This window comes from Mirounga angustirostris, unplaced genomic scaffold, assembly GCF_029215605.1.
Source record: "Mirounga angustirostris isolate CCGP_5_RB_7025 unplaced genomic scaffold, mMirAng1.0.hap1 SCAF_6, whole genome shotgun sequence".
Taxonomy (NCBI): domain Eukaryota; kingdom Metazoa; phylum Chordata; class Mammalia; order Carnivora; family Phocidae; genus Mirounga; species Mirounga angustirostris.
Window position 1 is genome coordinate 87,280,919 of NW_026991714.1, and position 12,348 is coordinate 87,293,266.

The 12,348-nt window shown below is 41.6% G+C and overlaps 1 protein-coding gene across 1 annotated transcript in view; it reads left to right on the forward strand.

Annotated features, from left to right (window-relative positions):
- The window catches only part of NUP133 (nucleoporin 133), a 70,711-nt gene that overhangs the window by 24,025 nt on the left and 34,338 nt on the right, over positions 1–12,348 (forward strand). Inside the window, exons 12-13 of the mRNA XM_045877862.3 lie at positions 5,194–5,285; positions 11,311–11,474. Of these exons, the coding sequence (XP_045733818.2) occupies positions 5,194–5,285; positions 11,311–11,474 (256 nt within the window). The remainder of the gene's footprint in view (positions 1–5,193; positions 5,286–11,310; positions 11,475–12,348) is intronic.

Consider the following 12,348-nt stretch of genomic DNA (forward strand, 5'->3'; position numbering starts at 1 on the left):
TTCTCTTTCTTCTGTCTTGTTGTTGGTGTATAGGAATGCCACTCATTTTATGTGCATTGATTTTATATCCTGCCACTTTACTGAATTCCTGTATGAGTTCTAGCAGTGTTGGGGTGGAGTCTTTGGGGTTTTCCACATAAAGTATCATATCATCTGCAAAGAGTGAGAGTTTGACTTCTTCTTTGCTGATTCGGATGCCTTTGATTTCTTTTTGTTGTCTGATTGCTAAAACTATGTTGAATAGCAGTGGTGATAGTGGACATCCCTGCCACATTCCTGACCTTAGGGGGAAAGCTCTGTTTTTCCCCATTGAGAATGATATTCACTGTAGGTTTTTCGTAGATGGCTTTTATGATATTGAGGTATGTACCCTCTATCCCTATACTCTGAAGAGTTTTGATCAAGAAAAGATGCTGTACTTTGTCAAATGCTTTTTCTGCATCTGTTGAGAGGATCATATGATTCTTGTTCTTTCTTTTGTTAGTGTATTGTATCACGTTGATTGATTTGCAGATGTTGAACCAACCTTACAGCCCAGGGATAAATCCCACTTGGTCGTAGTGAATAATCCTTTTAATGTACTGTTGGATCCTATTGGCTAGTATTTTGGTGAGAATTTTTGCATCCATGTTCATAAAGGATATTGGTCTGTAATTCTCCTTTTTGATGGGGTCTTTGTCTGGTTTTGGGATCAAGGTAATGCTGGCCTCATAAAACGAGTTTGGAAGTTTTCCTTCCATTTCTATTTTTTGGAACAGATTCAGACGAATAGGTATTAAATCTTCTTTAAATGTTTGGTAGAATTCCCCTGGGAAGCCATCTGGCCCTGGGCTTTTGTTTTTTGGGAGATTTTTGATGACTGCTTCAATTTCCTTAGTGGTTATAGGTCTGTTCAGGTTTTCTGTTTCTTCCTGGTTCAGTTTTGGTAGTTGATACCTCTCTAGGAATGCATCCATTTCTTCCAGGTTATCTAATTTGCTGGCACAGAGTTGCTCATAATATGTTCTTATAATTGTTTGTATTTCTTTGGTGTTGGTTGGGATCTCTCCAGTTTCATTCATGATTTTGTTGATTTGGGTTATTTCTCTTTTCTTTTTGATAAATCTGGCCAGGGGTTTATCAATCTTGTTAATTCTTTCAAAGAACCAGCTCCTAGTTTCGTTGATCTGTTCTACTGTTCTTTTGGTTTCTATTTCATTGATTTCTGCTCTGATTTTTATTATTTCTCTTCTCCTGCTGGGTTTAGGCTTTATTTGCTGTTCTTTCTCCAGTTCCTTTAGGTGTAGGGTTAGGTTGTGTACTTGAGACCTTTCTTGTTTCTTGAGAGAGGCTTGTATTGCTATATACTTTCCTCTTAGGATTGCCTTTTCTGCATCCCAAAGATTTTGAACAGTTGTGTTTTCATTTTCATTGGTTTCCATGAATTTTTTTAATTCTTTAATTTCCTGGTTGACCCATTCATTCTTTAGTAGGATGCTCTTTAGCTTCCATGTATTTGAGTTCTTTCAGACTTTCCTCTTGTGACTGAGTTCTAGTTTCAAAGCATTGTGGTCTGAAAATAGGCAGGGAATGATCCCAGTCTTTTGGTACCGGTTGAGACCTGATTAGTGACCTAGGATCTATTCTGGAGAATATTCCATGGGGACTAGAGAAGAATGTGTATTCCGTTGCTTTGGGATGGAATGTTCTGAATATGTCTGTGAAGTCCATTTGGTCCAGTGTGTCATTTAAAGTCTTTATTTCCTTGTTGATCTTTTGCTTAGATGATCTGTCCATTTCAGTGAGGGGGGTGTTAAAGTCCCCTACTATTACTGTATTGTTGTCAGTGTTTCTTTGCTTTTGTTATTAATTGCCTTATATAATTGGCTGCTCCCATGTTAGGGGCATAGATATTTACAATTGTTAGATCTTCTTGTTGGATAGACCCTTTAAGTAGGATATAGTGTCCTTCTTCATCTCTTATTGTAGTCTTTGGTTTAAAATCTAATTTGTCTGATATAAGGATTGCTACCCCAGCTTTCTTTTGGTGTCCATTAGCATGGTAAATGGTTTTCCACCCCCTCACTTTCAATCTGGGGGTGTCTTTGGGTCTAAAATGAGTCTCTTGCAGACAGCATATCAATGGGTCTTGTTTTTTTACCCAATCTGATAGCCTGTGTCTTTTGATTGGGGCATTTAGCCCATTTACATTCAGGGTAACTATTGAAAGATAGGAATTTAGTGCCATTGTATTGCCTGTAAGGTGACTGTTACTGTATATTGTTTGTGTTCCTTTCTGGTCTGTGTTGCTTTTAGGCTCTCTCTTTGCTTAGAGGACCCCTTTCAATATTTCTTGTAGGGCTGGTTTCGTGTTTGCAAATTCCTTTAGTTTTTGTATGTCCTGGAAGCTTTTTATCTCTCCTTCTAATTTCAATGACAGCCTAGCTGGATATAGTATTCTTGGCTGCATATTTTTCTCATTTAGTGCTCTGAATATATCATGCCAGTCCTTTCTGGCCTGCCAGGTCTCTGTGGATAGGTCTGTTGCCAATCTAATGTTTCTACCATTGTAGGTTACATATCTCTTCTCCTGAGCTGCTTTCAGGATTTTCTCTTTGTCTGTGAGACTCGTAAGTTTTATTATTAGATGTCGGGGTGTTGACCTATTTTTATTGATTTTGAGAGGGGTTCTCTGTGCTTCCTGGATTTTGATGCCTGTTTCCTTCCCCAAATTAGGGAAGTTCTCTGCTATAATTTGCTCCAATATACCTTCTGCCCCTCTCTCTCTTTCTTCTTCTTCTGGGATCCCAATTATTCTAATGTTGTTTTGTCTTATGGTATCGCTTAGCTCTTGAATTCTGCCCTCGTGATCCAGTAGTTGTTTATCTCTTTTTCTCAGCTTCTTTGTTTTCCATCATTTGGTCTTCTGTATCACTGATTCTCTCTTCTGCCTCATTTATCCTAGCAGTTAATGCCCCCATTTTTTATTGCACCTCATCAATAGCCTTTTTGATTTCGACTTGGTTTGATTTTTGTTCTTTTACTTCTCCAGAAAGGGTTTCTCTAATAACTTCCATGCTTTTTTCAGCCCAGCTAGTATCTTTAAAGTGATGATTCTGAACTCTAGATCCAACATCGTAGTAATGTCCATATTGAGTAGGTCCCTGGCAGTCGGTACTACCTCTTGTTCTTTTTGTTGAGGTGATTTTTTCCGTCTTGTCATTTTGTGCAGAGGAGAATAGATTAATGAGAGAACAAAATGCTAACAGGGTAACAATGTTCCCAGAAAATATGCTCTAAACAAATCAGAAAAGACCTGAAGCCGGGGGAAAAGAAAGGGAAAGAAAGAAAAAAGAAAAAGATAAAAACAAAAACAGAACAAAACAAAAAAAACAGAATATGATCAGGCTGGTGTACAGATCAGTGCCACATACTAGATTTTGGGTGTATTTTGGTCTGTTAGAAGAAAGTGCCCCCCAAAATTTTAAAGAAAAACTTATGTATGTACTAAAATAAGGGTTGATATGATGAAGGGATGGAATATGACTGTAAAGATGAAAATTATAAAAAATTTTATAAAAGGAATTGATAAGTTGTTTGAAAAAAGAAGAGGATTTAAAAAAAAAGGGGGAAAAAAGGGAGAGAATGTGATCAGGCAGGAGAGTAGAACAAAACCATACATTAGAGATTTAGGGTATATTTTGATCTGTTAGAAGAAACTATCTCAAAATTTTAAAGAGAGAACAACTTATATATATAGATGCCAAAAATAAGGGTAACTACTATGAAGGGGTAGAATATGACTCTAAAAATGAAAAATAAAAATGTTTTTTAAAAAAGGGATTGATAAGATGTTGGTTGAAAAAGGGGGAAAAATTTTCAAAAAAAAAAAGACAGTTATAAAAATTAACTTTGAAAGACTAAAGAATCATGGTAAAAAAGCCATGGATTCTATGTGCATTATTCCCCTAGTGCTGGAGTTCTGCTATTCTCATTGATTGGTAAACTTGGTCTTGGCTGGCTGTTTTTGCTGATCTTCTGGGGGAGGGGCCTGTTGCCGTGGTTCCCAGTGTCTTTGCCAGAGGCGGAATTGCCCCGCCCTTGTCCTGTCTGGGCTAAGTAATCTGCTCGGGTTTGCTCTCAGGAGCTTTTGTTCCCTGCAAGCTTTGTGTACAGCTTCGGAGGCCGGGAGGACGAGAGTGAAAATGGCGGCCTCCCAATCTCCACCCCAAAGAAGCCGAGAACTCGGGCCCCGCTCCTCAGTGAGCCCCCAGAGAAAAGCCGTCAGTCACTCCCATCTCCCCGGTCTCCAGCCGCACTCTGTGCTCACCCGGCCTGTGACCGAACGTTTCTATCTCTGGCATCCGACTCCATGTGGAGTCTCCAAACCCAGCAGATCCTTGCAGTGCACTCCCGCGCCCCTCCTCCCAGGGGAGGAAGGGGAGTCTCCCCGGATCTGCCGCTTGTTGGGTCCCTGCTGGAAGAGCAGTGGCCCGACTGTGCCGCGGATCACAGTTTATAGCAACCCCGAGCTGAGAGCCTGCGCCTCGGCTCCATCTGCAGCCGGCTTCTCTGCTCTGATACCTGGGCGCTCTGCCGCACTCAGGCACCCCCGGTCTTTCTGTGACCCCAAGGGTCCTGAGACCACACTCCCACGAGGGTTCCACCCCCTGCTTAGCCACTGGAGCGACGTCCCTTAGTGGAGCCGACTTCTAAAATTTCTGATTTTGTGCTCCCCGGCCCTATCACTTGCCAGAAGTGGCTGATGGAGGCCCCCTCCCCCGCCATCTGTCCTACCGAATATCGCCTCGGATTCAGTTCTCTGCACATCCTACCTTCCAGAAAGTGGTCGCTTTTCTGTTCAGAGAGTTGTTGCTATTCTTTTCTTCGATCTCCTGTTGAGTTTGTAGGTGTTCAGAGTGGTTTGATCCCTATCCAGCTGAATTCCTGAGACCAGAGGAAATCCAGGTCTCCTACTCCCCTGCCATCTTGCTCCGCCCTTCTATATACCTTTTTGATAAGACTTTAGTCGATCATTTAGTCCATTTTATCTTGTTGCAGTAAATGTCTTAAGTAGACTGCTGGTATATGAAGAACATGGTAAATAGCTTATGTGTCTGTGTTGTTGCTGTCATAGGTGGGTCCGGTTTTTAGTCCAACAATTCGGTATATTCTGATACCTTCACCTCTAAATTACAGTTTTTTATTTGACAGAGTATGGTTTTTGAGGCTTCTACAAAGAATGAAACCATTGCTCAGGAGGATAAAACCAAATTGTTAAAAGCTGCTTTTCTGCAATACTGCAGGTATGAAAAGTTTTTAAATGATGGCTTAATTTATTTTATGTCTGAGGACACATTTTACTGATATGTACTACTTATTTGTGGACTGGTGGGAGCAAGATGGAGGAATGATGCCACCAAAGAGAAAATGTTTTTCTGAGCTTCTCAGTGCTTTAACAAACTTAGTCTGAACTTGGTAGCCACAAGAGGCTTCCAGTTAATCTAGGAAAAACATGATGTAACATACCCTCTCCACTTAATGGATAACAATGTGCTGTTAAAAATAGTGATCATGAAAGACATCTAGCAAGCATGTTTTATGTATACTCTGAAGGCAAATAAGTTGCATACAAAGGTTTATTGATGTTATAAAGAAAATAGACTTGGCCTATTCATTGGGTTTTGTTGCATACAAAATCACCAGAGAACATAGTGGCTCGTTTAATACAGCTCATGATTCTGCCGTCTGGCTGTTTGGGATTGGGCTCAGGTGGCCATTTTATGGTTCTCATCTGGATTCACTGTCCATGATCAGCTGCCAGCCATCCCGGCTAGACTTGCTCACATTTTGGGGGCTCTGGTCATTTCTCTGCTCATGTGCCCTGTCATCATCTAGCAGGTTTACATATCTCAGGGTTCCAGGAGTTGCAAGAGAGTAAGCCTCAGTGTACAAGTGCTTTTCAAATCTCTGCTTGGGTCATATTTGCCAATATCCCATTGGCCATAACAAGTCACAGGGATGAGCCCTCCCTCTCCCTCCATGGGAGGGTGCTGATAGGGAGTGTGCATATGGAAGGGGAATGATACTCAGTTTGCTACACTTGCTGACCTGATGCTTCTGGTTTGAAAGCCAGTTCAGTCATTTGTTTGTCCTAGACATTTATTCTGCATATCCTGTACCTTCCTTAAAAGGTATAGTAAATTCACATTTGAATGAACACTAAGGAAACTTGAGATCTAGCCTTTGCTGTGCCCCAAGTAGCTGTGTGAGGCTTTGGACAGATTGCTTAACATTTCTGGAATTTTGTTTCTTCCTTTGTGAAGTGTTGAGTGGGGTGTCCGTTGGACTGTCTGAAGGATCATTAGTTTATCTGGCAGATCTTTGTTTTAAAGTTATATTCAGAGTTTACTACCTCCATATCCCCCAGTTCTCAGCTTGTGATCCCATAGTCTCCCACTCATAGTGGTATTTGATGCATAGGAGCTCACTCCCACAGAAGGGATAGCCAGTAAAGTTTTACAGTTCTGTGCCATCAGGGCGCCTGGGTGGCTTAGTCAGTTAAGTGTCTGCCTTTGGCTCAGGGCATGATCCCAGGGTCCTGCAAACAAGCCCCGCATCAGACTCCCTGCTCACCGGGGAGTCTGCTTCTCCCTCTCCCTCTGCTCCTCCCCCTGCTTGTGCACTCTCTCTCTCTTTCAAATAAATAAAATCTTAAAAACACACGCACATAATTCTGTGCCATCATAATGATCTACTGAGCTTAGTTTCTCATTCAGAAGAGGGCACCATTAGACAATTTTTTTTATTCTGTTTTTAAAATATATTCTTTTAGGGGCGCATGGGTGGCTCAGTCGTTAAGCGACTGCCTTTGGCTCAGGTCATGATCCCAGGGTCCTGGGATTGAGCCCCACATCGGAATCCCTGCTCCGCAGGAGGCCTGCTTCTCCCTCTCCCACTCCCCCTGCTTGTGTTCTCTCTCTCGCTGTATCTCTCTCTGTCAAATAAATAAGTAAAATCATAAAAATATATATATATATTCTTTTAATTTTGCTCTCTTGCATGGTGTTCAGTCTTACTGCCAAGATTTGGATTAAAATACTATGATCCTGTCTTGCACAAGTTGGTCCTTTAACAATTTTGACAGACCTGTGGCATCTCAAAATTTAAATGATCATGGAGCAAGTTACTGTAGTCCTTGTATTAGTTTCCTGTGGCTGCTGTAACAAATCACTACAAACCAGGTGACCTCATAGAAATTTATTCTGTCACAGTTCTGGAGTCCTGAAATCCAAAATCAAGGTATCAGCAGGGCCCTGCTTCCTCTGAAGGCTCTAGGGAAGAATCTTTGCTTGCTTCTGTCCTAGCTTCTGGTGGTTGCTGGCAATCATCAGCATTCCTTAGCTTGCACATGGATCACTCCAGTTGTCTCCCTTACCACATGGCCTTCTTCCCTATGTGTCTGCCTTTACATGTCCTTCTAATAGTGACACCAGTCATTGGATTTAGAGCCCACCCTAATTCAGTATAACTTCATCATAACTGATTATATACTCAAAAACCTTATTTCCAAATAAGGTCACATTCTGAGGTTCTGGGTGAATGCGATTTGGAGGGATGCTATTCAACCCCATATAGTCGTTTCTAAATGTTCTATAGGGGAAGATTATTAAGCACGAAGAGGAATCCCCTGACCTGAAGTCCTGAGAGTATAGTAACCTTAGGAATAGGGTCATGGGTCTCTAGCACAGCTATGCCTTCAACTTACCCTGTAAGGTTAACAAGTAACCATTTCTGGGGTGGTGTGGATCTATTAATAGTCCTAAAGAATTAGACTCTTCAAAAGTGGAATCATACTTTTAAGGCAGGGTTTTGCTACCTCATCACTGTTGACATTTGAAGCCATACACTTTTATTGTGAGCTCTCCTGTGAATCATAGAATGTGTAGCCGCCATCGCTGGCCTCTTCCCACTTGGTGCCAGTAGCATCCTCCCCCACCTGTTGACTACCAAAATTATCTTCAGACATTGCCAAATGCTCCCTGGGGGTTGAAATGAGTAGATTGCACTCAAAAGTGTTCTGTGTTTAGTTTTTTGCTGAGGCTAATACTGCTATTTCTATGGCATGGTTTCTTTGAAATTAATTCTTATATTATTTGGATTTTCACTTGACTCAATATAAATATAAGATCTTTTGCTCATGAGAGCTTTAAGAAACTTATTCTGTTAATTGAAATAGTTAATTATATTGATTATCATGCTATAGTCAACTTTGTATTCCCATAACCTGTAGCATAACCAGGTTTCTAGCTTCAGCTTGGCCTAACACTTTTAGGTGGTTTTTCTATGTTTCTCTATTCAGTTCCTTCTCTTGTTCTACCAAGAGTCCATTTCAATGCTTTCCTAACTCTCCTCCACCTTTTCCATTTCTCTGCCTCTTCTCCCATACCTAGCAAGAGGACTCAGCCTCCTACTTCACAGAGATAATAGAAGCCATCAGATAGCAACTCCCTGGACTTAATACCTACAAACTTACCTGAGCCTCAGCTATTTCTCCTCTTTTGCTCCCTATAAAGTAGGAAGGGGTGTTCTTTCTAAGAAGAATCCCTGTCTTTTTTGGTTGTTTTAAAGATTTTATTTATACGTTTAGAGAGAGAGTGTGTGCACGAGCGAGGAGAAGGGAGGGGGAGAGGGAGAGAGAAAATCTCAAGTAGATTCCCTGCTGAGCACAGAGCCTGACATGGGGCTCGATCTCACAACCCTGAGATCACGACCTGAGCTGAAATCAAGAGTTGGATGCTTAACTGACTGAGCCATCCGGGCGCCCCTCTTTGTTCTTGTTTTGAATGCCACAGTCTTCTGCTTCTCTTGAGACTATGTTCTTTGTTATTCCTCTTCTGTATCTTTGACCTCTTTTGTGCTGGCTTCTTCTCACCAGCCATTAATCATATTTACTGTTTCATTTAAAAAAAAAAAAAAAAAAAACAGGGGCAGGGCGCCTGGGTGGCACAGTCGGTTAAGTGTTTGACTCTGAGTTTTGGCTCAGCCTGTGACCTCAGGGTTGTGAGATGAAGCCCCCTTTTGAGCTCCATGCTCTGTGCTGAGTCTGCTTGGGTTTCTCCCTCTCCCTCGGACCCTCCCCTCACTGTGATCTCTCTTTCTCTCTCAAATAAATAAATCTTAAAAAAAAAAGACCAGTCTTTGACTTTGTGTCCCCCTTTGATCTACCACCCCTTTTGTTTGTTCTTGTTTATAACGAAACTGCCTGAAAAGTTGTCTACCTTTGCTGTTGTCTATCATAATTTTTCTCTCTACTCCCTGATTTTTTTCTCCTTCCTTGACCTCATTTGCCAAAGAAACACTGATCTACCATGCTCTAGGCCATTATATACAAATGAAGAATGTTCCAAAGCAGTTGTATATTCTACAGGCATCTCAGTTTCAACATATCCACAGCCCTGCTTGTCTTCTCCGAAGCGTATTCTTTTCTTTTTTACCCCCTGTTTCTGCCACTGGCAAAAATGTCCTACCATAATCCATTCAGTTTCAGAGCAAAAATATATCAGATCCAAGCAGTTGCCAGTATTTACCTTATATCTCTTTTTTTCCCCAAACCTGTCACTTGTCTCCATTCTCCTCTGCAGCTATTGCTGGTGGAGACTCCCTTCTTCTCTTGTCTGAATTTCTGCAATAACTTCTTAACTGGGTTTTTCTCGCTCCTGTCCAATCCCCTATTTCCTTATCATAAAATGATCTTTTGGGAAAAATAGAACAGATAGTGACACTTTCTTCTTAGTGCCTGAGAAGTGCCTTCTTAGGCCTTCTAGTGCCTAGAACTCCATAACATGGTGTATGAGGTTTTATGTACTCTGTCGTTTTTTGGTTTTTTTTTTAAAGATTTTATTTATTTGACAGAGAGAGACACAGTGAGAGAGGGAACACAAGCAGGGGGAGTGGGAGAGGGAGAAGCAGGCCTCCCACAGAGCAGGGAGCCCGATGTGAGGCTCGATCCCAGGACCCTGGGATCATGACCTGAGCCGAAGGCAGGCACTTAATGACTGAGCCACCCAGGCGCCCCCTCTGTCGTTTAATTGGTGGTGTTTCTGAGAGTCTGCCCTCCTTCTTCCCTCTTTCTTTCCTGGGCGATCTCATCCTCCCCATGGCTTCAGTTCTTTGCTAAGATATGGACATACTTACTCACACGTATGACATGTGCTCTCTGCCACCGTGTACCCCTCCCCATAGTCCCCTCAGCCTCGCTGCTCCTCTTCCTTAGTTGTAGGCCTCTGCTTATGCACCTCTTCCTCCAGGAAGTTTTCCCTGCCCCTCAGACAGTTTTGGTTTCCTTTCTGTGTGCTCTGTAGCAAGTGCTCTGTTCTTTTTCTGTCACAGTGTACATGTAACTACTTGTTTAACTCTCTGCTCCTTGTGACACTGTATCCTTTGTGAAGTCTTAGAGTGTTTTGTTTTTTTTTTAAAGATTTTATTTTTATTTATTTGTGAGAGAGAATGAGAGACAGAGAGCACGAGAGGGAGGAGGGTCGGAGGGAGAAGCAGACTCCCCGCTGAGCAGGGAGCCCGATGCGGGACTCGATCCTGGGACTCCAGGATCATGACCTGAGCCAAAGGCAGTCGCTTAACCAACTGAGCCACCCAGGCGCCCTCTTAGAGTGTTTTTTAATGTCTTGTCATTCTGCCTCCAGTGCCTAGCATATTGTAAGTACTCAACATATATTTGTTGAATTAATAAAGGCGTAATAGTTGTCTCCCTTTTAAATAAATGTTATTAAAAGTAGTTAACTTTGGGGCACCTGGGTGGCTCAGTTGGTTGAGCATCCATCTCTTGGTTTCCGCTCAGGTCATGATCTTGCTGGTGGTGAGATTGGGCCCCATGTGGGGCTCTGCACTCAGCGGGGAGTCTGCTTGAGATTCTCTCCCTCTCCCCTTCCCACATGCTCGTTCTCTTTCTCTCTCTCAACTAAATAAATTCTCTCTCTCAACTAAAATAGGGGAATGCCCAGTTAACTTTTTCTTTTTTAAAAGATTTTATTTATTTATTTGAGAGAGAGGAGAGTGAGCACGAGAGAGAGAGAGAGTGAGCATGAGCGAACACCAGCGGGAGGAGAGGCAGAGGGAGAGAGAAGCAGACTCCCTGTTAAGTAGAGAGCTGGATGTGGGGCTCGATCTCAGGACCCCAAGATCATGACCTGAGCCGAAGGCAGACACTTAACCGACTGAGCCACTCAGGCACCCCTGTAGTTAACTTTTTCATGGTGAATTTTGAAAATGGTTTGCCTCCTTTAATACTTTTATTTTCCAATTTTATTTCAGAAAAGATCTAGGTCATGCTCAAATGATGGTTGATGAGCTCTTTTCACCCCACTCTGATTTGGATTCCGACTGTGAACTAGACAGAGCTGTTACCCAAATCAGTGTAGATCTGGTGGATGACTACCCAGCCTCCGACCCACGATGGGCTGAGTCTGTCCCTGAGGGTAAGAACTTTTACTTTTCATATTATGGACTGATCTATTTTGAGAATATTCTAGTTCTTTTATTAAAGCATCTCTCGAAGCATGTTTTTTTAGTTTATGATTTTACTATTTTTTAAAAGGTTATAATTTATAGTAGATTTTGAAAAGGGCTCAGAACAGATCTGTAGGATAAAAACTGAAGGAATATTGGAGCAAATCCTGCTTGTTCTATGTGAAGCAGATTAATTAGCCCTACTTAGCTTTCTCACCATTTTGTATCTAAAACGAAATTGGTGGCATATGTAAGCATTTGGCACCTATTCACTCCCAAATTAAATGACAATTTTGGTATAATCACTGTATTTGCCTAATAGAAATTATACATTTCCCTGAGAGTGGCAATGAGCAAATCTCAATGTATAGAAGTGGGCATACCATGTTTCTGCCCTGTGCTTTCCTTTCTGCCCTGGGTGACTGTCCTTCTCACACTTCCACTGCAGCATCATGGGCACTCGGTATTCCCAGGTACCAGCAAACAGTCTCAAATGTCCATTTCTCTCTCTCAATTCCTACTTAGCAAGTTTGCTAAACCTCATTAGAGGGTTAGGAAGGAAACATCAGTGCTTACCTTTTTTCTTTGACTTCATTTTGAGCTGGCAAGCTTGGAATGATATAAATGATTAAACTAACAATAACAGGGTTTGTGTTTTGAATAAATATGGTATGATTCCCAAAATTTTCCTCTAAATTTTTTAAACTCTTGGGTAATGTTACAAATAGTTGCATTAAAAGATTGGTAGTTTCCTTTGGTGTATTTTTTAACTTTTTATTTTAATAGCAATAATTATTGTAAAGCCAGTATGTTATGTGTTTAGATTTTGTTACTGTGTTTCAA